Here is a 24,771-nt window from a genome sequence, read left to right as displayed (position 1 = left end):
TGATGAAGCTGTGGGAGATCCAGGAGACGGTGACCGTGGCCAGGCTCCAGCAGACATCCCAGTCCCTGAAGGACGGCATCCAGAGGTTTGCCGCGGACCTGGTGGAGACGAGCCTGGGCAGCGCCCTGAGGGACCTGCAGAAAGGCGTGTCCTCGTGCACCACCACTCTCTGCCACCTGGCGGCGCGGCTCACCTCCTCCGTCTTCCAGATGGCCTTCCAGGAGATCGGCATGCGCCGCGCCTACGTGCTGAAGGAGCGCGCCGTCAGCGGCCTGGCCGGCTTCCTGGCCGGCGAGGTGGTCTCGGGCGCGCTGAAGGACTTCCTGTCGGTGAGGAAGCAGATGTTCAACAGCGCCGTGGCGCGCTTCGCGGCGGACCTCGCCGAGGAGCTGGTGTTCGAGGGGATGATGGAGGTGTGCCAGTTCTCCCATCCCTCCACCCCGCTGGGCCCCGGCGGCTGGTTCTTCGTCCGGGAGGAGGACGAGGAGGTTGTGTCCTCCTACGCCTCAGACCTGTCCGAGTCCGTCCTCCAGGAGGCCTTCATTGAACTGTCCCAGGCGGATGTGGCCTTCACCACCCAGGCCGCAATCAGCGTCTCCCTGGACAACATCTGCTACGTCAGCTCCGAGGGCGCCTCGCACACCTGCAGTACCGTCGCCAGCCACCGAGATGACTCGGCCGATGCTAGCCCGGGCCCCTCGGTGGCCGAGGACGATTGCACGGTGAAGAAGGCGCTGTTCAGTGTGTCGGGCATGGCCAGCTGCGTGCCGGTGCCCCAGGCTGGTCAGGCCCTCTCTGGCCTCCAGGGTGCGGAGGAGACGTGCCAGTATAAGTCCAGCCTGGCCCACACCTCCCAGACCAGCCCGAGGAGCAGCTCCAGCTGCCAGGGCAGGGTGGTGACCACGGCCTCCTCCGATACCACCGCGGCCACCCAGACGGATCTACAGCCGGCCTCCCCTCACCTCCCCGGGGCCCACGGCCAAGGACTGGCCCCTGGCTCTGGAGCGGACCCCTCCTTAGGAAAAACCCCCTTCCATAGCTTCTCTGGCAACATGGTGGATATGATAGTGAGCGAAGCCTGTGAGCTGATAACTGCCACTAAGGTCAAGAAGAGAGTGGAGGACTGCGCAGACTTCCTCAGCAAGAGCATCGGAGGTAGAGGCCCCTCTACTGGGCAGGGCCAGGCAGTCAGCGAAGACGCTTCGGAGAGCCGTAGGCCCGAGCACAGGCACGCTAGTAAAGACCCGGCGTGTGTGAGGAGGGGTAGTGCCTCTGAACAGGCTCCCCCCATCCAGACCCTGGCGTCAACCAGAGTCACCTGCGAATCCGGCTCCGGGAGCCCCCACCCGCACCCGGCCAGCAAGGCGGTTCCGACGACGACTACGAAGGACGCCCTGAACGTCCCGGGGGCGGAGAGTGGCGGCGGCACGCCAGGGACCCCGCCCTCCACCCCCCAGCAGCCCAGCGAGGTGTCCCAGGAGAGGCAGATCAAGCGGTTCTCGAAGAAGCTGAAGGGCAAGCTGGCCAAGGAGTTCTCCCCGGCCACGCCTCCCTCCACACCTCACTACCAGCCGGAGCCGGGGCCCGGGGCCAGGGACCCCGCCGCCGAGAACGCCAAGGCCGACTTCCTGCTCAAGCTGATGAGGTCTCTGTCCGAGGAGGCGGAGGGCAACGAGGAAGAAGAGGAGGAGGAGGAGGAGGAGGAAGACGCGGACGTCCGGGGGGGTCCCTCCGCGCCCGAGGCCGGAGGTCAGAGGTCGCAGCCCCACCTCTCCGCCGCCGTCGCCACGTCGACCCGCAAGGTGTCCAACAAGGAGGCCTTCCACTACGCGGAGCGCCTGGCCTGCCACATCGTGTCCATGGCGACAGAGATGGACACCCTGGGAGTGGCGGGGGACGACAGAGGGGGGCGGGAGGAGGCGAGGAGAGGCAGCGTGGCCCAGTTCTCCGAGCAGACCCTGAACACCCTGTGGGTGTACGCCGGCGAGGTGGCCGGCGAGGTCATCAGCGACGTGAAGAGGATGGTGGGGTCGGGGGACTGTCGCCACCGAGGGGTCAGACGGGGTCAAGACAGGTCAGGGTCTGACGGCGCCCACCGCCGCCACCACCAACCCCACCTCCACTCGGCGCCCGGCGAGCACAGCAGAGACTGCCGGTTGGGCCGGCTGGCCGAGCAGTGGTCCGCTGACCTCCTGGGCCCGGTCCTCCAGCTTCCGGCCGCCGCCTCCGCCGCCAGCGCCAGATCCGGCCCGGGCTCAGGCCTGTCCTCGGAGTACCCCAGCTGCGAGAGCGTGACGGACGAATACGCCGGCTACCTCATCAGGGTTCTGAAGAAGGAGGGCGGCAACCGGGAGCTGGTGCTTGACCAGTACGCCAGCCGACTGGCCTATCGCTCCATCAAACTGGGCCTGGCCCACGCCGCCCGCAACACAAAGCAGAGGCCGTCCGCCCCCAGGCTCCGCCCCGCCTCGTCCAGGAGGGGGCTCGGCGCCGGCACGTTCCCCCCGGGCGACGGGGCGTGGGGGGCGGGATACCCTTCCGGAGAGGCCGGCCAGTGCGCGTGCCGGGACCCCGAGGACGGCGGTCCGAGGGAGGACTACGCGGAGCTGGTGAGCTTCGCCGAGTCCCTGGCGTACGGCATCGCCCGCGACGTGGCGCGCAAGCTCCGCCAGTCGACCGCCGCGCGCCTGCCCAAGTCCCTGACCGACTCCTGCCTGTACAAGAGGGCCAGGCTGGAGGACATGACGGAGGACCTGATCAGGAGCTCCTTCTCCTGCCCCCTGCTGGCCAAGGAGGGGAAGAGCAGGCGCTACCACAGCACGGGCAGCCTGTGCGACGACGGCGCGGGCGGCTGCAGCGGGGCGATGCGGGTCATCGAGCACTACGCCCGCAAGATAGCGGACGACACCCTGGAGATGACCCTGGCTTCAGCGGGTCGCCCGGCGCAGGAGCTCCGCCGGGGTCAGGGCCAGGACAGACGCCCCCCGCACGCCCAGAGGCTGTCCGAGGGGGCGGGGCTCGACGTGGCGCCGGGCAAGAGGGAGTGTCCGTTCTGCAGCAGGCCCGGCGGCGGCGGCGGCGGCGGGCACCTCCAGCCGGCCGGCCAGAGGAGGAGGAGGCAGGCGTGCGACGCCGGCGCGGGCCGGCTCTGCGGCCTAGAGATCCCCGAGATCCACGTCGACCTGGACCGCCGGGCGGCCTTCGCCGAGGAGATGGTGACCACCGCCATGGAGACCGCCAAACGGGAGCTGAGCAACACCAGCCTGAACGCTGACAGCGGGATCGGACACGACGGGGCGAGCTTCGCCGAGAGCCTGACCGCCGAGATCATGACCTCGGCACTGTCCAACGCCTGCCAGACGGCGAACCTCAGGTAACGTGTGCGCGCACACGTGCACACACACACACACACACACACCGCCCCTGACTCACCCCCTGTAGATGTCAACCACTATTCCCCTTGTGATCTTCATGGTTAGCTGGTGTAGCTTTTAAGTAATTCAACCTACAGTATCACACCTGTAGTCAAATCACACTTTCGATTTGTATAGCGCATTTCATACACAGAGGCAACACAATGCGCTTTACAGAGAGCAGTGTGGGGGGGGGCAGTAGGGGGGGGGGGGGGGGGCGTAGGTCCCACCCCTACATGTTCCAGAGGGAAGCAAAAAAAAAAGAGTTCACCCAGGGGCCGAAAAGGTGAGCTGTAAAAATTCTTGACTGACCTCCCTGACCTCTCTCAGCGAGACGATCGAGCAAGCTCCTGGAAAAATGTCTCAGCCTATTGGCTAGGAACATTTACAGGGCACTAAAGATGGGCTATATACTTCATAGGAAAGACGTTATCAGTAGAGTAAATAAATAGTTCCAGAGATGTCACCTACATGGTAGGCCCTTATGCGTTACCTATCCCTGCGGTCCGTAATAGGATACGTAGTGTGATTCTGACCCCTTGGTTCACTCTGCTGACGCCCTGTCTCTCTCCGTCTCTGTGTTCCCCGTGCTGCAGCTCGCCAGGCAGGGAGGCCAGGGAGGCCACGGAGTCCACGGTGTCCCAGCAGCTGAGCCTGAGCGTGGGGGACGACAGCTGGTCCAACCTCAGCTTCGAGGACGACCACCCGGACGAGACCAGCAGCTTTCTGCACCTGAGTGACAGGTGGGGGTGGCGTGGGGGGGGGGGGGGGGGGGGGGTAGTGTATCAGGTGTGGGGGGGGGGAGGGGGGCTAGCATACCTGGGCATCCTCTCTGTTCAGATGCTGCACAGTCGGATATCAACTCCTGGCCACTTTACCGTAGACGTGAAAAGAACAGGACTGGGGAATAAGCAACATGCTGATAGCTTGATCTTCTGTAGATATCTACATAATTGAAAATTACCGACAGACAGACAGACAGACAGACAGACACTTCACCCTTATCAGCTTGACAGACAGACCAATACGATACGATACTTATCCCCATCAGATCCGTTCGGGTCCAGGAGAAATGTTGAGGAGCTGTTGACCGTGCTCTGTGTGTCCTGTCACCATCACCTTTTCCATAGAGCACACTGTACTAGACCTACTGTGCGAGCGCCTGTATTAGTGCACTAACGGCTCACCTGGCCGTAGCTCTGGTCCCTGAGCACGTGTGATCACTTATCTCTCCAGCGCACTTCTCACTAACCCACTCTGAACACACGCTGTTGACACAAGCTTATCAGCAAGTTAGTGAGTAGAGCTGTGGTCTAGAAAGACATTTAATTCCGAATGAGTCTCAGTTAATGAGAGAGGCTACTCGTGAGTCGAGAGTGCTACCGGATTCGTCCGTCCGTGTTCAGTGTCAGCTTGACATTCGCAGACCTCTCCAAACGTTCAAGACGGGAGGCCCTCTCAGGTCACGACCAATGCAATGTATGTTTTGGGAACCCCATAACGCTATGCTGCCAAGACACAATTATCTCTGGTTTGTGAAAATATTACATTACATATTGCTCCTTGAATGCCAGTGTTGTGATAGTTTGTCATATAGACGTTTTAGCCAAGCTCAGCTGGATTGTCTGTGCTAATGCATCCAAGGGATGTCGAGCTTTAAGAGAATTGGCTCCCTGCCTCTGATAGAATCCCAGATTCTCCCTCTCTCTGTCTCTCTCTCTGTCTCTCTCTCTGTCTCTCTCTCCCTCCCTCCCTCTCTCTCACTCTCTCTCACTCCCTCCCTCTCTCTCTATTCCTCCCTCTCTCTCTTGCCCTCCCTCTCTCGCTCTGTCTCTCTCTCTCTCTCCCTCCCTCTCTCTCTCTCCCTCCCTCCCTCTCTCTCACTCTCTCTCTCTCTCCCTCTCTCTCTCTCTCTCTCTCTCTCTCTCTCTTCCTCCCTCTGTCTCTCTACCTCTCTCGCTCTGTCTCTCTCTCTGTCTCCCTCCCTCTCTCTCGCTCTATCTCTGTCCCTCCCTCCCTCTCTCTTTCTCTCTCTCTCCCTCTCTCCATCTCTCTCTCTCATTCCTTCCCTCTCTCTCTCTCGCTCTGGGTTCTTGCTCTCAGTGATGTGGGCTCACCCAGTCTCAGGGTGGGAATGGCCTTAATGACATTTTTGGCACAGACATCTTATCTCTATGGAATCAAAGTCAGTCAACATTTCACATTCTTTCCCAAGACACTGAGAGAGGAGAATGTGTGAGCCGCTAGCTGTTTTGAACAGCCGGGCCTTGTGAAGGTATCAAAATATTTTCTCAAGGTGTGTCTCTGCAGTCGCTGGGCCGCGGGCGCTGGTTCTAGCAGAACAAAGTCCAGCATGTGTAATTCATTTGTCTCTTCACATGAGCCGTCCACAAGAACTCCCAGATCAAAGATGCGATCAAAGTCACCTTCGAGAAGCCATTAATGTCCTGATCAAGTCGTCTGCACCCTGCCCGCGCAGGAGGAAATATTTTTAGCGTAGTGATGACTTATGGGAGTAGAAGTTGAAGCTGTTTTTTTTTTTAGTGCCTAGATACCAACATCATTCCTCGGAAACCGACGGGTATGCAAGTTGCAGCCAGTCAGTTAATCACTGGCTAATTAGGGGAGATACTCTGTGTACTGTTGTGTTGCCGGTGCCAGCTGGAGGACGCTGGGTAATTTAGGGGGATCAGACGAACACAAGCGCGCCGTGATCTCACAGTGAGCCCAGCACTTCCCCAGACTGTGATCCGCGGTTTAACAAGTCACGTTCCCCTCCTCTTAGATCCCTCTCCTCAAAGGGCCAGGTCCTTGTGTTCAACCTGCGATTCAGATCAAGATAATAGCTCCCTAAGTGGCTGCATTAGGCTGGGGTTTTGACGGCGTAGTCAAACACGCCGTATAAACAGTCGCTGAGCTTCGGATGAACGGCAGGCGCCGCGTGTGTGCGTGGATAGGTGCTGTAAATGGGTAAGTTCGCACGTGTGTGGCCCCGGCCGGTGTTAAGCGGTCCCTTCTCTCCCCCCCTCCCCCCCCCCACCAGCAGCAATGGGAACAGCAGTAGCTGGAGCAGCCTGGGGCTGGAGGGGGAGGCGTGCGAGGAGCACCTGTCCTTCTCGTACCCCTCTGACAGGTCGGTCACCAGCTAACTCTGCCGTGCTTACATTGCTCAGAGGCCACACCATACTGAGACGGGCGGGGGGGGGGGTTAGCTTTTAGGGTGGCATCGCGAAAGATCAGGCAGATGGGATGTTGTCAGCGCAACCAGGAAGTGGGCGCTCAACAATTGTCCCGGTGGTTTCTTTGTTCCGTTGAGCGGGAGTTGTCATAATCTCCGTGGAATCTCGACGGGACATTACCGCTCTCTGATCCTTCCTCTTGTCACTCTAGGGGTGTTTTTTTTGTGTTTTTTTGCGTGCGTGCATGCTTGGCCCGTGTCCGCAGAGCGGAAGGAAAAGGCGGCATCGCAAGTAGCTGCCATTAGTGTGTGTTCCTGAACAACGAGGAGCTGTAACGACCTAGCGTTCAGTCTGCCCGCGCTTCTGTCTGTAGTAGTTGGTTTTCTGCCTGTATGTGTCCTTGGTTGCGTGCATGTCTGTGTGCATGTGTGCATGTCTGTGTGCATGTCTGTGTGCATGTCTGTGTGCATGTGTGCATGTCTGTGTGCATGTGTGCATGTCTGTGTGTGCATGTCTGTCCCTCTGTCTTTGTGCTGTGTGTCTCGAGTATTGGTGATGTGCTGGCCTCAGCTCTCCTCAGCCAAGGGGGGGGGGTGGGGGCAGGCCGAGACCCTCGCTGCCCCCCCCCCCCCTCCCTCTTGGAGGAAACTGACATAATGATATCCAGGCAGGCTAGACTGGCAGACAGACAGGCGGACAGAACAATGGAAAACTTTAATCAGCGTATAATTGGTCCATAATGAAGCCTGATGCCGTGGGCTGCGTCCACAAAGCTTCAGACTTACTAGAAAGTGGAAAAGAATGATTGTTTTCCCCGTTGGCACGTTGTGCAGCAACTGTTTGCGCAATTCACAATAGGAATACCGCAGTGTAGTGTGTTCAGTATGTAGCTACGCAACGGAAAGTAGGTATGCAACAGATGTGTCATCTCCTGATAACGATCGAACCATTAGAACTGAAAGTGCACGTTAGGCACGTTAGGAATGTGCTGTTAACCACAGATGAAAAAACGTTAGATGACATAAATCCTCATGGTATGCAGCAAGAGCGTCGTTTGGATTTGAGCCTTGGTGGGGACATTTAATGCGAGCGCGCATAGAGCGCCAGACGAATTTATTTGGCACTCTATAAAATAAAAAAAGCATACATTTGAGCTACAGTCAGATGATCATCCTGATGGCTGGTTCTTTAACCTGAACTGATGATCATGCATTTGGCCCACATGTGAACTTGCTGCATACAAATTGCTAACAACTAAGTTAGGTTTTTTGAACATAGAACTTAGGGGGGACACTGGGGACATGTCCCCCCTAATACTGAATAATACTGAATCAATACGAGATGCAAAGATTTTACCGTATGTATGTGCACAGAACTGTAGTGTTGACGGAGGCTCTGGGCTTTGTAGACGCACAACCAAATTCAACTAGATACTACAACTAGATACTACAACTAGATACTACAACTAGATACTACAACTAGATACTACTTCACGCGTCAGCAAGAAACGACAAACCAATCCGATTAGAGATATTGGGCTAGGGAGGCGGGACTAGTAGAGAAGGAGATCTGTCAAGCGTTTGTGTACCAAATTATTGCTGGGGACAATTCAATAGTCTCTGAATATTGGTGGGGACATGTCCCCAGTGTCCCCCTAATTTCCACGCCCTTGTTATGCAGTGTTTAGCCTGATATCAAAGCAGGGGAGGCATCGTAGTGCACCAGCAGAGATGTGGTCCTGTGGACCTGTTAGAGAGCTGAGGTCAGGGACATCTGGTACAGGAAATGGCTGAGCATGCTTCTCCCAGTCCTCTTGCACGCATCCAGTCTCTCCTATCTCTCTCTCTCTCTCTCTCTCTCTCTCTCTCTCTTTATCTCTCTTCCCTCTCACCTTTTCTTCCCTCTTTCCTTCTCCCTTTCTCCTTCTTTTCCACCTCTCTCCTTCTCTCTCCTTCTCTCTCTCCTTCCCTCTCTCTCCTTCTCTCTCCTTCTCTCCCACCTCTCTCCTTCCCACTCTCTCTCTTCTTCCCTCTCTCTCTCCTTCCCTCTCTCCTTCCTTCCCTCTCTCTCCTTCCTTCTCTCTCTCTCCTTCCCTCTCTCTCCTTCCCTCTCTCTCTCTCTCCTTCCCTCTCTCTCTCTCCCTCCCTCTCTCTCCCTCTCTCTCCCTCCCTCTCCCTCTCTCTCTCTAACGTGGTATTTCTCTCTCTGCAGTGACTGCACTGAAGACAAGGAGACGGAGGTCAAGGAGGAGTCCTGCGGTAAGAAGCTCTTCACACTGACGCGTCCGGCGCCGTCCAGCACAACGCCATCAGCGAGCATCCCTTTTTCCCGTTCTCCGTAACTACCTCGTGGCCCAGCACATCCGCCGGGGGGTCGCTGACCTGATAGGAGGCCCGGCAGCGAGGGGGCGGGGTGTAGGCGGCGTGCGAAAAGGCCACGCCGCGCACAGCAGGTCTCTTGACGCTGCGGTGGAGGCTACTTCAAGGCAGAGTGGAAACCCGATCCGAATCTCTGCTCTTAGCGGCTAGCGCGCGTCCCTGCTGTATGTAGATTAGGCTTGGCTTTGTGCGTGTGTGTGTGTGTGTGTGTGTGCGTGAGCGTGTGTGTGTGTGTTTGTGTTTGAGTGTGTGTGCCTGCATGTGTGTGCGTGCGTGCGTGTGCGTGCGTCAGTGTGCGTGCGTGAGTCTGTGTGCGTGCGTGAGTGTGTGTGCGTGAGTGTGTGTGCACTTCGGGAGGGGATTTCACCACCCCCACATTCGTCCACACTGCCTCTCATTCATTCACTCACTGGCCAGTCTCTCGGACACTCCCTGTGTGTGTGTTTGTGTGTGTGTGTGTGTGTGTGTGTGTGTGTCCAGAGTCTCGTCCGACCAGGCCAGTGTTGGGAGCGTGGGAACCGGCTGCAGTCCACCCCTGTAGGACAGAGAGTGGGCAGCAGGAGAGGGCTGTGGTGGAGACCACCCTAGGGCCAGCTGTCAGAGAGTCAATCAATCTCACGTGTGTATGTGTGTGTGTGTGTGTGTGTGTGTGTGTACAGTACAGTACAGTAAGACAGTATGACGATGTGCTCCCCCCCCCAGGGACGGTGCGCGTGGACAGGGGTCAGTCGCAGGCTCACAGGGCTCTGCTGGTGGTGAACTCTGAAGTCCGGGAGCCCGGCCACCACGACCTCCGGCCCCCGAACGTCGACCCCCAGCTCAGGAGCCTGCTGCAGTGGACGGCGGCCTCCATGGTTGACCTGCCCCTGGTCCAGCTGGGGACCACCACGGACATGGAGCTACAGCAGGTGAGTGTACCCATGCAGGACCACCCAAACAATCACAGAAACACAGTGCATCCTGTAAGTATTCACATCCCTTCACTTTTTCCACATTTTGTTATGTAACAGCCTTATTCCAAAATGGATTCAATTTTTTTTTCTCTAAAAAAATCTACACACATTACACCATATTGACAAAGGTTTTGAAATTTCTGCTTATTTGTTTTAAAAATTATTCAAATTTAAACACTCAAATATCATGTGCGTATGTATTCACACTGTTCACCCAATACTTGAAGCACCTTTGGCAGCAAAATACAGCCTCATGTCTACTTGAGTATGATGCTACGAGTTTGGTGCTCTTATTTTTGGGCAGTTTCTCACATTGTTCTTTGAAGATCCTGACAAGCTCTATCTGGTTAGATTGGGAGCGTCGGTGCACAGCCATTTTCAGATCTCTTCAGAGATGTTCAGTCGGGTTCAAGTGTGGGCTCTGGCTGGGCCACTCCAGGACATTCACAGACTTGTCCTGAAGCCACTCCTTGGTTATCTTGGCTGTGTGCTTAGGGTCGTTGTCCTGTTGGAAGGTGAACCTTCACCCCAGTCTGAGGTGAGCGCTCTGGAGCAGGTTTTCATCAAGAATGTACTCTGTACATTGCTGCATTCATCTTTCCCTCAATCCTGACTAGTCTCCCAGTTCCTGCCGCTGAAAAACATCCTCACAGCATGATGCTGTCACCACCATGCTTCACCGTAGGGATGGTGTTGGCCAGGTGATGATACCACCATGCTTCACCGTAGGGATGGTGTTGGCCAGGTGATGATACCACCATGCTTCACCGTAGGGATGGTGTTGGCCAGGTGATGATACCACCATGCTTCACTGTAGGGATGGTGTTGACCAGGTGATGAGTGGTGCCTGGTTTCCTGTAGGGATGGTGTTGGCCAGGTGATGAGCGATGCCTGGTTTCCTCCAAATGTGACGCTTGGCATTCAGGCCAAAGAGTTCAATCCTGGTTTAATAAACCCAGAGAATTTTGTTTCTCATGGTCTGATAGTTCTTGAGTCTTCTGTCAAACTCCAAGCGGGCTGTCATATGCCTTTTACTGAGGAGTGGCTTCCGTCTGACCACTCTACCATAAAGGCCTGATTGGTGGAGTGCTGCAGAGATGGTTGTCCTTCTGGAAGGTTCTCCCATCTCCACAGAGGAACGCTGGAGCTCTGTCAGAGTGACCATCAGGTTCTTGGTCACCTCCATGACCAAGGCCCTTCTCTCTGATCGCTCAGTTTGGGCGGGCGACCAGCTCTAGGAAGAGTCCTGGTGGTTCCAAACTTATTCCATTCATGAATGATGGAGACCACTGTGTTCGTTGGGACCTTCAATGCTGCAGATTTTTTTTGTACACTCCGCCAGATCTGTGGCTTAAAGGACAATGCTCGTTTTTGACAACCTGGACATTATTTACGACATATTATAAGGCGTTTGACTCACCGAGATCACTTTGGTGTAGTTCGGAGGCCTGTAGAAGAAATTTTAAATCCAAGACAGATTGATGAAAACAACCGTTTCCAAGAAATCCAAGAAATTTTAAATTCAAGACAGATTGATGAAAACAACCGTTTCGCGGCAGAAAATAGATTTTTAGAAGCTGCATTCTCGTTGCCCCCACCACCGCCATTACATGGATATACTGGCTCGGGCTGGATTTTAAATTTCTTCTACAGGCCTCCGAACTACACCAAAGTGATCTCGGTGAGTCAAACGTCTTATAATATGTCGTAAATAAGGTCCAGGTTGTCAAAAACGAGCATTGTCCTTTAATTCAATCCTGTCTCAGAGGTCTACAGACAATTCCTTTGACTTCATGGCTTGGTTTCTTCCCTGACATGCACTGTCAACTGTGGGACCTTATATAGATAGTTCACATACCTTCCACCTTCCCAAATAATATCCAATCAATTGAATTTACCACAGGCGGACTCCAATCAAGAAGAAGTAGGAGAAGTAGAAACATCTCAAGGATGATCAGTGGAAACAGGATGCACCTGAGCTCAATTTTGAGTGTCATAGCAAAGGGAGTGAATACTTATTTTAGCTTTTTCTTTTTAATACATTTGCAAAAATTGTCACTTTGTCATTATGAGATATGGTGTGTAGAATTTTGCGAAATAATTGAATCCATTTTGGAATAAGGCTGTAACATAGTCATAGTCAATTTATTTTTTACACGCATACTAATTACAACTGTTTAGGTTGCCCAAAGCGTGGGTTCCAAGGAGGAGAAAACATTGAAACATTGAGCAACATTAGACAGACAAGATACCGACATTAAAACTGTACAACAACAAACAGGCGAGGGGATAGAAACAATAGGGACCACAAAAACATAATCAGCATAGAGGACATCTCAGTAGTCTAGATCTGATGTCCATTGGCAGAGTGTTCCATAGCCTTGGCGTTGCCACCGCGAAGGCTCGGTCTCCTCTGCTGACCATGTTTGACCGGGGATGTTTAAAAGTCTCTGGTCACCTGATCTCAGGGTCCTTGATGTTGAGGTGTGTTGTATGAGATCTTTGATGTCATCTGGAGCAAGACCATTGAGTGCTTTATATACAAACAGGAGGGTTTTGAACTGTACTCTGTCGCACCGGGAGCGGATGGAGGGAGGCCAGGACTGGAGAGATGTGTTCTCTCCTCTTGGTGCCCTTCAGTAGCCTGGCCGCGGCATTCTGCACCAGCTGGAGGCGAGAGATGGTTTCCTCTGAGATCCCGGTGTACAGAGAGTTACGATAGTCCAGTCTGGAGAACACAAGCAGGATGATGAGTCTGTGGAGGTCTTGGAAGGAGAGGAAGGGCTTGATCTTGGCGATGAGGCGGAGTTTGAAAAAGCACGATTTCACCACTGTGCTCACCTGTCCGCTGAACCTCAGGTCAGGGTCGAACACCACTCCCAGGTTCCTGACCTGAGGCTTCAACAGGCCGGTCAGATCTCCCAGGCCGTCCGTTATCCGGGCGACGGCTGCAGGGGGACCGAACAGGATGAGTTCGCCCTTGCTCTCATTTAGCTGGAGGAAATTTTTAGCCATCCAATCTTTAATGTCTCTCAGACCCTTACCCTGACTCATGGCTTGACCCTTACCCTGACTCACGGCCTGACCCTTACCCTGACTCACGGCCTGACCCTTACCCTGACTCACGGCCTGACCCTTACCCTGACTCACGGCCTGACCCTTACCCTGACTCACGGCCTGACCCTTACCCTGACTCACGGCCTGACCCTTACCCTGACTCACGGCCTGACCCTTACCCTGACTCTCCGTTTGCCCTGCCAGCTGCCGGCCGTGGTCCAGAGGCTGCGGGAGAGGGAGTGGAGGGTGGGAGACCTGCTCCAGGCCCTGCTGCGCTACGGCGAGGAGACCGGGAACGAGCCACCCCGGGCGGGCAGAGAGGCCCGCCACACGCCCCTGTTCCAGTGGCTCCTGGAGCACGCCTAGGCCGGACACCCGCTCCCTCGTACCTCCTCCAACCTCCCTCCTCCTCTCCCTCCCTCCCCCCACCCAACCACCACCACGCTGCTTACAGTGCGTTTGTGAAACCAGCTTCTTTGCCAACACCATATGAAGACTCCCTCACCGCCCGTACAGTGGATCGTATCTGTAGTCTCCTATCGGGCTTCGCGCCCTCCACTAGCTAGGGGGCGCCATAGTCACCGCTTCTTCCACCCTCTGTTACCCATCAGCTGTGTGTGTGTGTGTGCGTGTGCGCGCGCGTGTGTGTTGCATGCTGTGACAGAGCGCTGTACCTTTTGTAAAGTTTTCTCTTGTTTTATTGTTGTGTTTTGTTTGATATCAGGCTGCATATCACGTGGTTAGTGATCAGTCGTTTATGGCCTTCTGTGTTTATGGCCTTCTGCCTTTGAGTTAAAGCCGTCTAACCCTGAGAGAGAGGGAGAGAATGATACCCTAACCTTGTCACAGTCACAGACTAAGCAAACCTGCTTAGAGGGAGAGGGAGAGGGAGAGGGAGAGGGAGAGGGAGAGGGAGAGAGAGAGAGAGAGAGAGAGAGGGAGAGAGAGAGAGAGAGAGAGGGAGAGAGAGAGAGAGAGAGGGTGTGTGGAGAGGAAGAGTATGTTTTCTGTTTGGGAATCCCCATAGCTGCTGGGTCGGTGATGTCACCCTCCATAGCTCACCTCTGGTGGTGTTTCCAAAATGTTTAGGGACCAACCATACACACACCCCCACATGCGCGTGCACACACATGCACACACACGCACACACACGCACACACACACACACACGCACACACACACACACACACAGAAACTGCCCCGCCCTCCAATATCAGCACTGGAAGGAATTCAAACACAGTGACAGTCATATCAGACTATTAATCAAAGTATAACATAACAAAAAGTATTGGCCTCTGGGTCTGATCCAGTCCTCTTGTCTTCTACCCTGCATTCAGATGAGTATTTTTAGAAGTACTACACACACACAAAAGAGCGTCTAACCTCAAGGGATTTACCCGGTCAGATAAAGGTTAAGTGAAATGGACACCGACTGTAAATAAGATGAAGAAGAAAGGTATTGTCTGTTCCCGGAGAGAATTGTTTACACTTGCCAGGCGATGCAGTGGCCTCTATGTAGTATCGCGACATTTGGTCTCCGTGTGGCTGCCAACACTCCCTCTCACCCTGGCAACAGATTTTACGTAGATTTCAAAATATGTAGAGGCAGCGATGTGGTAGCCGGTTTGCTAATAAGAGATTTCATGACTTTAAAGATATCTGCCATCTAAAGTTGCCGGAACGGAACGTGAAGCCGCTCAGTTATATGAAGAATGCCTTGTTATAAATAGGCTTTGCATTGCCAAATACGCAGTACCTAGGTATGTGTTTGTTTGTGTGTGTGTGTGTGTGTGTGTGTTTGTTTGTGTGTGTGGAGGGGGGGGGGTATTTGGGTTATCTTTGTTCAGGGCCTCGTCCGCCGGCTGGCGGGAAGATCCCGTGACACACAGATCGACCAGGCCTTAATTAAAGACATGTCCCTGGTGTTCACCTCCAAACCACAACTGACAGCGTCCACATAGCTCAGCCCCGGCATCACACACTCAAACACGCGCTTCCGCGGCGCTCGTCACCTTGTGGGGTTTCTTGAAATCCGACCACCGCAACTTCCCGTCTAGACCCCCCCCTCCCACACCCCCGCTACACACTCACACACCGTGTAAATCACCGCGTTGATCACCGCCGATAGCCCCTCACCCCACCCAATCCTGCAGAGAATGCGCCCCCCTGATTCCTTACACACAGCTGAACCCACACGGGATGAGTCACCTGACTGCCATGCCAAGTATCCTGTCAGCAGGGTACAGTTAAGAAGTCAGTCTCGCCAACCCTGAACCAGAACTAATACTTCTGTGGACTTTCTGACAAAAAAAGGACTACTATTAGTATTACGATAGATTAAAATGATAGGTTTTTTTCCCCCAATGGAAGGTGTGATATGAAGATCCTAGTGTGGGAGTTCTGAACAGTGTGTCGTACCACGGCTTACGCCACGCCATCCTGGTGGTGTTCGGTGTTCCCGCATGGCCCCGCCCACCTCTGTGCTCTTCATCGCCAGCTGTTGTTGTACAGTAGCTACCCGTGGCCTGTAGGCGGCGAGCGAGCCCCGGTGATTCTCCCGCCGTGCTCGTCTCTTACCGTACCTACTGTACTTCGCAGACGCGTTCAACCCGGCTTCACCGAGTCAGAACACCGACCACTGTTCCGGCTGGTTCTGATCGGCAGAGCTGTTCAGACAGGTAAGGAGAACTGATTAGTGGGGCTGGTTTAGCGCATGGGTAGAGCCGATGCCTGGTTAGTGTTTTCACTTCCTGAAGCCGGATTTAACGCCTCTCGTCTGTACCCGCCCGGCGGTAACCCCGCCCCGGGCCGCCGACGGTGTGTTGACGCCGGCGCTGTAGGCTGCCAAATGTTACCGATCCGTAACGCGTAGTATTTTGTTTACGGCGTTAAAAAGTATCTGAATTCCGCCTAAAGTTCCACTGATTGCACTATAATCCGCCGGGTGTTCGAGTTACACTCTGTATTCAAATCGGTATTGGTCAACGTCAAGAGGAAGAGACGGAAAGCTTCTAAACGGGACTGTAGGATGTACAGTGGAATGTATTGAGAGGGTTAGAGGGTTTTCGAGAGCGTGTGGAGAGACTACACACACCGACACACCGCCGCTCTCTGGGTGAGATTGTTTGAGCTGTTCAGTCGAGACACTAAACCCTAATACACAGCTGCCTCTGTCCATCCCTCCTATTCCATCACTATTCTCCGTACTGTACATTCCTGCTCTCCACTGAACACTTGTACACGCTGCGATATTGTGATGTTGAAAGCTGAATGTGTACTGTATCAGCAGACAAGTGAACCCCTAGTATCAGACCAGTCTTTTTTGTTACTGTTGTCATTGGTCCAGTGTTCCCGTCACCCTGTAGCCCCTATTGCGGAAGGGTTACTCACCCCTGTATTTTCCCTGCTTCCTTGTATAATCTTGCCAAATTAAGATATTTATTAATTTATGTAAGTTATAACAGTGAGAGTACACAACGCCCCATGTAGTGGCATCGCTAAATAGTTTACACATTCTAAGCTTGAAGTTGAAGCTCTATATTTGTCATTGTTAAAGCTGTGTGGGACAATAAAGCTTTTTCATGTGCTCTCTGTCTCCAGTCTCGGTCGTTTGTTTGTTGGATATGACTCTTTGTATCACCGCTGTCGGGGGAAAACCTCTTAAGTTCTCAGCGTAATGGAAAAGGGCATTCGGATTTCTGTTTTTGAACAGAAAATCTCAAACGATGAGCTGTTTTCAACGTCTCACCGGAACATGAGAGGCTCAGAGGTTGAGGAGGGTGGTCCCAGCCCGGATGGAAATGTTGAATCTTCAAACGATCCGGCCCTGTGTGTAACTCTCGCTCCTCAGGAAATCACAGTGTTTATGGAAGCCTGTACTTGGTTCTGAGTGAAATCCCTGTTTAGATCCTGCTCATGATGGGTGTCTCAGCCCAGGTGTACCTCAAAGGGAAGCTCAGTGAAACAAGCACTCTCTCTCTCTCTCTCTCTCTCTCTCTCTCTCTCTCTCTCTCTCTCCCTCACCTCCTGAGATGAGTCTGTTTAGTCACTGGAGAGGAAGTCTGTCATCAAAGCCAAACCCTGCTGGCCTTGACGACAGGGTTCCAGTATGTGGTAATGTCTTTATGCTGCCACACAGACAGCCATTGTTGCAATATAATTAGATGGTTTTCCCACACACACACACACACACGCACAGACACACATACTGTATGCAATCAGGTGTACAGCTCTCAGGCAGTGTTCAGGGAATGAATGGTGGTTTGTCTGACTGAGGAGGATGGAGTGAGAAAGGCGGCAGTGGACGGAGGGAGAGAGGGGTTGACGGAGGGAGAGAGGGAGGTGGATGAGAGCCTAATTGCAGGCTGAGTGGTGAATCAGGAGCGGAGGAATTTGTCATAGAAGCAACATCTCTCTAATCTCTGAGAAGAACCGACAGACGAGGCGAACAGAGACACCCGACCGACACGACCATAAATGGACAGGCCTATACGTTCCACTCCTTCATTGTTTAAGACAGACATTTAAGATTAGCTGGGGTAGGTGGAGGTTGAGAAATTATGTCAACCTTTTAGTCAAGACAAACATTGCAACATAATACCAGAGCAGGCAAATTAGCTCATTTCATCTGAATGGCCGTTACAATAAACGTCGTCAATAGCATCCACTTATCCACTCACTCATCTTGTACACACATCCGAAATGTTGCAACTTAGTGGATGCTGTGGTCGGGATGAGTCGATTGATTGGCCGCAGAAGTGAGCAGCTCGGTTGGGATCCTACCGACTACTCATGCTGCAGCACGTCTGAGACCACAGGGAAATGGGGTCTGACGACAATCGAAATCCCGTTAGAAGACAACGGCCCTTTCCCATGAAGAAAGAACTGTCCACTTCATTCGGGTGCGATGTAGACTCTTCGAGCGGACTGGGTACTATTCTGTCATCTGAGAACCGTCTTGATGCGCAGCGGCCCTCCAGAACTGCAGTGCTCAGCACTCTAGACAGACTCAGACGGAGGACACGCCAGACTCCCCCCGAGGCTCGGGGCCGTGGGATGCCTTCCTCTCTGACAACAGACAGGCTGGGCTTTGGCTCAGAATCACCCCCCTGGGCCGCCCGTGATTCAACGGCCCTATGACATCACTTCCCTCCCAACACCAACAAACGGCAGGGTTGTTGGGAGAGTCCACTGGAGTGAAGGAGGGGGGGGGGGGCGGGATTGAGTCACGCCCGTGGAATCCATGACATACTGTACTAGGGCCAGGTCTTTTGTGTTTCAGGGGGAACTCCAACTACATCATACCCTCCAGACCTGCCTCTACTGTCCCGCCTGAAGAAAATACCCCTTTTGTTTTTAAGGCAATATTATATGCATGATGTGTTTCTCTGTGGGTGTTAATTAAGCCTTAATTAAGGGACTCATAGAACAGTTTGGATGTGTAAGATAAAATAAATATTAAAGTAGTGTATGCATAAAAGTGGGTGTGGTTTTAATGAGTAATTGGTTGATTATTAATTGTGCATGAGGTTGATTTTGAGGGATCGGTCACTTTGACTACATTTCTCCTGTAAGTGAAGAGTGCTTCTAACTAGTAGCTCAACTCACCTGTGTCACCTTCCAGACTGGTTTTGAATGTATGGTATGTGGAAGATGAGTACTAATAGATTCCTATATGTTGTAAATAATAAGAGCGAGGCCTGCTTGTTTCACCAACAGACGGGACAACTGGAGAGACCCGTTTACGCAAGTTCAAGCCCAGGTTCTGCTTGGTTAGTTGTTAGTTTTCACCTAAAAAGGTGATGAAAGTTGGACGCTCCATTCTGGGACGAACAGCAGACACGATAAGAGCTCTTGTTTGACTGAGAGAAAGGAGCAGGAGATTTTGAGAGAGACTTTGAATGAGGCCCTTTTGTCCTCTTTCAACGTGGAACCATCGAAACTATTGAACTGGTAAAATGAATGTATCGTATATATTAATGCTTTGAACCTCAGATTCGCTCCCTACCGTAGGTGGCATTAAGATTCAAATGAATGTGGGCGTAACTCTTCACCAAGGGAGTAAATCTAACAAATGTCTCATGGATGAACTGTACGCTGGGTACAGAACAGAGAACACATGTCTCTGGTCAGATCACAGTTGATGCATTCACTGTAGATTTAGTCCGACAGATGCCAGATCCAGCGCTGACAGCATCTTCTCCCCAGACTCTAATTACTGCCTCCGATGGATTTACTTATGATACTTTAAGAGATGCTTTAATGATGTCATCCATAGTAACATAATTTCCATTGTTTATAAACTCTTTAATCCTGTTGACTTTATGAGTGACGGGGGAGGGGGGGGGGGGGGTCCGGAAGCCTTCATCTCTCGTCACAGGACGAGAGTTCCGCCAGCCACTCCGAGTCCCCGCGTCTTATTGGCTGTTAGTCGCCAGGGCGTTATTCTGATACAGAAGACCACTGACACAGAGCTGGTAACCAGGAAGTCCTCCGGAGTCAGACGGGCCGTGGCTAGAAGGGATACAGCTACGACAGGCGTAGAAAAATGGTAAAGGCTAGTTCCCATAAACGCAGAGGCCATTTAGGGTTAAGGTTAGGGTTTAGGGTTAAGGTTAGGTTTAGGTATAGGGTTGGGTTAAGGTTAGGGTTGGGGTAAGGGGATGCCGGGGTTTAGGTTAGGCTTAGGTATAGGGTTGGGTTAAGGTTAGGGTTGGGGTTGGGGTTAGGGGATGCCGGGGTTAAGGTTAGGCTTAGGCTTAGGGTTGGGTTAAGGTTAGGGTTGGGGTTAGGGTTGGGTTAGGGTTGGGGTTAGGGGATGCCGGTGCGTGGGTGTGTTTGTGTTTGTGCGGCGACGGCCGCCCACATGATCTCCCACACGATCCTGTTGGAAATCACCACTGTGGGGGAGAGAGAGAGAGAGAGAGAGAGAGAGAGAAGAGGAGGGAGGAGAGGAGGGAGATAACAGGAGCAGCTGAGTCATGTCTAAGTGAGAGTGTTTATCTGAGGGTGACGGGTTGAGATGACAAACACGGGGCCTTCATTGGCGAGGAAACGTCTTCGTCAAGCAGGGCTGCCGGCGCTTCCCAAATGTTTTGACTAGCGCGGTCGAAAACAGCAGATGGATTTTGGTGGACTTGGAAACGAGGTAAATATGTTTGTGTTCAGGATGAATCGTTTTGTTTGACTCAACAACGGAGGACAACATCCCCTCGCTGACGTGGACACCATTGCTAATTAATCGACATGGTAAGAGTTGCCTAACAACGGTCTGTTCTCCCGTGTGGCGGTTTTTTTTTCGTAAGGGAAACACCTCAACGCCTAATCCTCATGACTTCGAGGCATCCTCCTTCTCCCGGCCCAACGCGTCACAAACACACACACACACACACCTTACACATCACAGACCCTGGAAGACAATAGGGATGTGTCCCCTGGAGCGACCGCAGAGAGGAAGCAGATTAGCTCTGGGAGATCCTCCTCCAGATGACTGGATGGATGGAGAAACGTCTCACATTGATGTCATTGTTGATCCCGCCCCGGGGTTCCTTCCTCCCCCGCCGAGGCCCCCCCCCGGGCCCCGGGGCCCCACGCCCGGCCCTGCTCCACGACGCAGCGGAGCCGGCAGCTGGCGTCCTGTTGTAGGAGCGAACGTCTCGCCAGAGAGATGCGCTTGGGGGATGAGAGAAAACACGGAGGTCATCCAAAAATCCCAGGCTTATAGAACATGCTTCCTCCTCTCTTCTCTCTCTCTACAGTCTGACACACACACACTCACACTCACACTAGGGAAGAAAATAACTGACTGCTTTAAGCGCCTGTCGTAAATGGATGGTAAATGGACTGCACTTATATAGCGCTTTTCCACCTTAGCGGCACTCAAAGCACTTTACAATGGCCTCTCATTCACCCATTCACACACCAATGGCGGCAGCTGCCATGCAAGGTGCTAACCTGCTCATTGGGAGCAATTTGGGGTTAGGTGTCTTGCTCACACTTCGACATGTGGACAGTCAGAGCTGGGATTCGAACCACTGACCCTTCGATCACTGAACGACCCGCTCTACCAACTGAGCTACAGCTGCCCCCGTCGTGAGCATTGTCATGACAGCTGGGTGACACTCTTTGTTCCTGTGGCTCAGCTGAGTCCAAACCCGGCGTGAGCGTCAAACCCCGCACCGCACGGAACCCACCGAGCCGTCACAGCGCCGGGGAACAAAGGATGAAGAGGAGGAGGAGAGAAAGGGTGCAGATGCCAGGACTAGACGAGCGACAGGCTGCGTCCCGGCGACTGAGGCGCAACGAGAATGACTGCCGATGGGTTGACACTGCGTGGGACGGGATCCAAGTGGGACCCTCGAGTGGTGTGTGTGTGTGTGTGTGTGTGTGTGTGTGGGTGCGTGTTGAGTGCGTGTGTGTGGGCGTGTGTGAGCGAGCATGCGTGAATGATTGAGCATGTTTGCGCGCGTGTGTGTGTACAGTGTTCATGAATAGATTTAAGACATCAGACACATGCTCAGACCTGTATTAACATTGTTTACCCCCCCCCACACACACACACCTCTGTTATTAATTATGCTCTACCAACCCTCAGGATCTTCTCTCCCTCCCTGATTGCCATGCCACTCTCCGACACACGAACACACACACACACATATACAGTACACCCACACATGCATGCATCCAGTCACACACACACACACATACACACGTGAATGCATGATGCACCCACTCACACACTCACACAAACACCCACACATGCATGCATCCAGTCACACACACACACACATACACACGTGAATGCATGATGCACCCACTCACACACTCACACAAACACCCACACATGCATGCATCCACTCACACACACACGCATGCACATACACATGCATGCACACACACACACACACACACACAATGAAACCCCCACGCCCCATGGCAGACAGGTTGGCGCGACCCCCCCCCTCCACGCCTGTGCATGTTGGCACGTGCCGCCCCTTGAAAGGCAGACCAGGAAGTAGCAGTACTGTACAGCACATGTGGGAAATCTGCCTGGTGAATAAGTAGTGAATGTGACTCCGCTGTCATGTTTAAAATCTCCCGAGTCCTAACATCTGACCACGTACCCCCCCCGCCCCGCCCCCCACCACCCCATCACCACCCCCTTCCCACAAGCCAGTGTCTGCTCTAATGCTCCGCTCTGTGTTCACCCCATCTCAACTACTGTTAACCCCGACCGTACAATGAAACCGGATTCTACTAATGACCCAGAATACCCCTGTTTGAGATGACTATTCCTCCAATCTAACTTTGGAAATGTGTAGTTTTGATAAAACCACAGGCCGGCCCCATGTGATGAGGGGGGGTGGGGAGGGGGGGGAGGTGGGGGAAGGTGGGGGGGGGGGCTGGTGTAAACACCCTGGTTGCTATGGAGGTTGCTATGTAATAAGCAAGGAGACAGGGGGGTGAGGTAATGAGAGTTTAGAATAGACCTGTTGAGGGGTGCGTGTGTGTGTGTGCGTGTGTGTGTGTGTGTGCATGTGTGTGTAATGGCAGACTTGGGATGAACTACGTTACCACAGGGGATGTGGGAGAGAGGAAAGAGACAATGCCGCACTTTGATTGTCATGAGATTTCATTGTGTACGGTGATCCTGCCTTTGATCCAGAATAAGCACTACATAAACAGCAGACAGGCGGACCCAAGGTGCCATTTCCTCACAGACATGTCTGCATTATGAGGAACTTGCAGAGAAGAAATCTAAGAATCTTGCTCAATCAAACGGAATATCCAGGATTAGCAATCCAGGGATATGTCAGAATATGTTTATGCCAAAAACACTTCACAACAAGGAAAATTGGTCATTTTTGTCTTTCTTGAAATTTTTGCCTTATACTAAGTTTCAAAATAACCTGTTAAATCATGCTGGTTCCTTTGAAACTGAAATAGCCTCAAGTCAGCCAGACTCACCGGACCCTTCTCACTATGACTCTACAGTCTGACACACACACACACACACACACACACACACACACACACACACACACACACACACAGTGTCTCTGAGCCCTGATCATTGACCTTGCTTACCTAAGAATCCTTCGTCGCAGTAACTAGATCGGTGCAGAAAGGCGTGCCAACGGGGCCACGGTCACAGCTGCAGGGGTTTGGCAGCCTGTCGTCTCCTAGAGGGGTGTCAGGTTCCCTTCCACAGCTCACATGGCAAAACACAGGCTCGGAGTAAACAAACACGCAAACACACACACACACACACACACACACACACATTTTATAACCTGCCACAGGCCCTCTGCTCCTGATCTCCGTGAGGGACTCATCTGAGGGCGCAGGGGGCAGCAAGACACAGGCTCTCACGGCGCCCCGGTGACCCCTGACCTATACAGCAGCGCTCGCAGTGCCATGTCCCGGGCCGCCGCTAAGAGCAGGGTCAAAGGCTTGTCCAGAACCAGAACCCCAACCCCCCCCCCCAAGGTCAAATTGTCATTATTATGACAGATACGTGATCTGGTGCCTGGTGGAAGCTGATCTACTGATTTAATATGGGGCAAGAGAGAAAGAGAGAGAGAGAGCAATGACCAGGGAAACACAGTCCCTCTACACATAACTGGAATCATGTGTGTGGTTTTATGAAGTCAGAGCGCCCATAATGATGGAGTATTAAATGATTCTAGCGCCATGAGGTTTGATGGTTTAGGGGGAGAGACATAAAAAAGCCAACTTTCTCCCATGAACTCCTCTGGCACCCAGAAAATCGCCTTGGATTTCGCAAAGTCACCAACCTACTCCTTTCCTCCCCCTTCCCTTTCCTCCCCCTGCCTCCGCTTCCCTAACACCCCCCCCCCCCCCCCCACCCCCACCCCGCGCACACACACACACACACACAATTGTCACTGCCTCTGCCTAAAATAATCTGTACTTCGGAGCGAGGTTTTTCTGCTGGCTTGTCAAATCCTACTGTTCTGTTGTTTCTTTTGCTGTCACTTGGGGAAATTGAAAGGCGAGGAGGTCAGTCTGGTGAGAATCTGCTGGACTGAGAGGAGCCTCTGCTCTTAACACACACACACACACACACACACACATGTTAAACATAATGTGAGCAGGATCTATCTATAGATAGGATCTATCTATCTATCTATCTATCTATCTATCTATCTATCTATCTATCTATCTATCTATCTATCTATCTATCTATCTATCTGTCTGTCTGTCTGTCTGTCTGTCTGTCTGTCTGTCTGTCTGTCTGTCTATCACATTACATTACAGTCATTTAGCTGATGCATTTTATCCAAAGCGACTTACTGTACAATAATTGCATTTAACGTAGGAGAAGCCAATAATACAACTACTTGCTCCAACTCAAAAGTGCATCTCCTTTCTAAAACAAGTGACTAAGAACATAATCTAGTCCTGAAGGCAAAGTGCAAGAATAGCAAACTAAAAATACAATAGGTGCTTAAGAGGGAGGATCATGTTAGTACTTCTTGAAGAGGATAATTTTGAGCCTGCGGCGACAGATGTCAGTGACTTTGCTGTCCTGACGTCAGTGGACAGTTCATTCCACCACTGCGGGGCCAGGACAGAGAAGAGCTGTGACCGTGTCGATCGACAGCAGGGGCCTCGGAGTGACGGGGCAACCAGTCGCCCCTAGGTAGCAGAGCGTAGTGGTCAGGAGGGGGTGTAGGGTTTGACCATGGCCTGGGGGTAGGAGGGAGCTGTTCCTTTCATTGCCCTGTAGGCTAGTACCAGTTTTAACTGGATGTGAGCTGCTACAGGG

General features: G+C 53.0%; 1 protein-coding gene across 3 annotated transcripts in view; it reads left to right on the top strand.

Moving 5' to 3' along the window:
* Positions 1 to 13,823, top strand: part of akap11 (A kinase (PRKA) anchor protein 11) — a 21,937-nt gene extending 8,114 nt beyond the window's left edge. For 2 of the 3 annotated variants that reach the window (XM_084451654.1, XM_084451655.1), the window contains exons 7-12: positions 1 to 3,373; positions 4,010 to 4,156; positions 6,460 to 6,546; positions 8,804 to 8,850; positions 9,673 to 9,878; positions 13,185 to 13,823. The exon at positions 1 to 3,373 is cut by the window's left edge and continues 1,017 nt beyond it. In XM_084451654.1, coding sequence (XP_084307780.1) covers positions 1 to 3,373; positions 4,010 to 4,156; positions 6,460 to 6,546; positions 8,804 to 8,850; positions 9,673 to 9,878; positions 13,185 to 13,346 — 4,022 coding nt within the window. In that variant the 3' untranslated portion in view covers positions 13,347 to 13,823. The remainder of the gene's footprint in view (positions 3,374 to 4,009; positions 4,157 to 6,459; positions 6,547 to 8,803; positions 8,851 to 9,672; positions 9,879 to 13,184) is intronic. The other variant, XM_084451656.1, reaches the window with a different exon arrangement.
* The last annotated feature ends 10,948 nt before the right edge of the window (positions 13,824 to 24,771 follow it).

The sequence above is a fragment of the Borostomias antarcticus genome (genome assembly GCF_949987555.1).
Source record: "Borostomias antarcticus genome assembly, chromosome: 17".
Taxonomy (NCBI): Eukaryota; Metazoa; Chordata; class Actinopteri; order Stomiiformes; family Stomiidae; genus Borostomias; species Borostomias antarcticus.
Note: the sequence above shows the minus strand (reverse complement) of the source record. Positions and strands in the feature narration are given on the sequence as shown.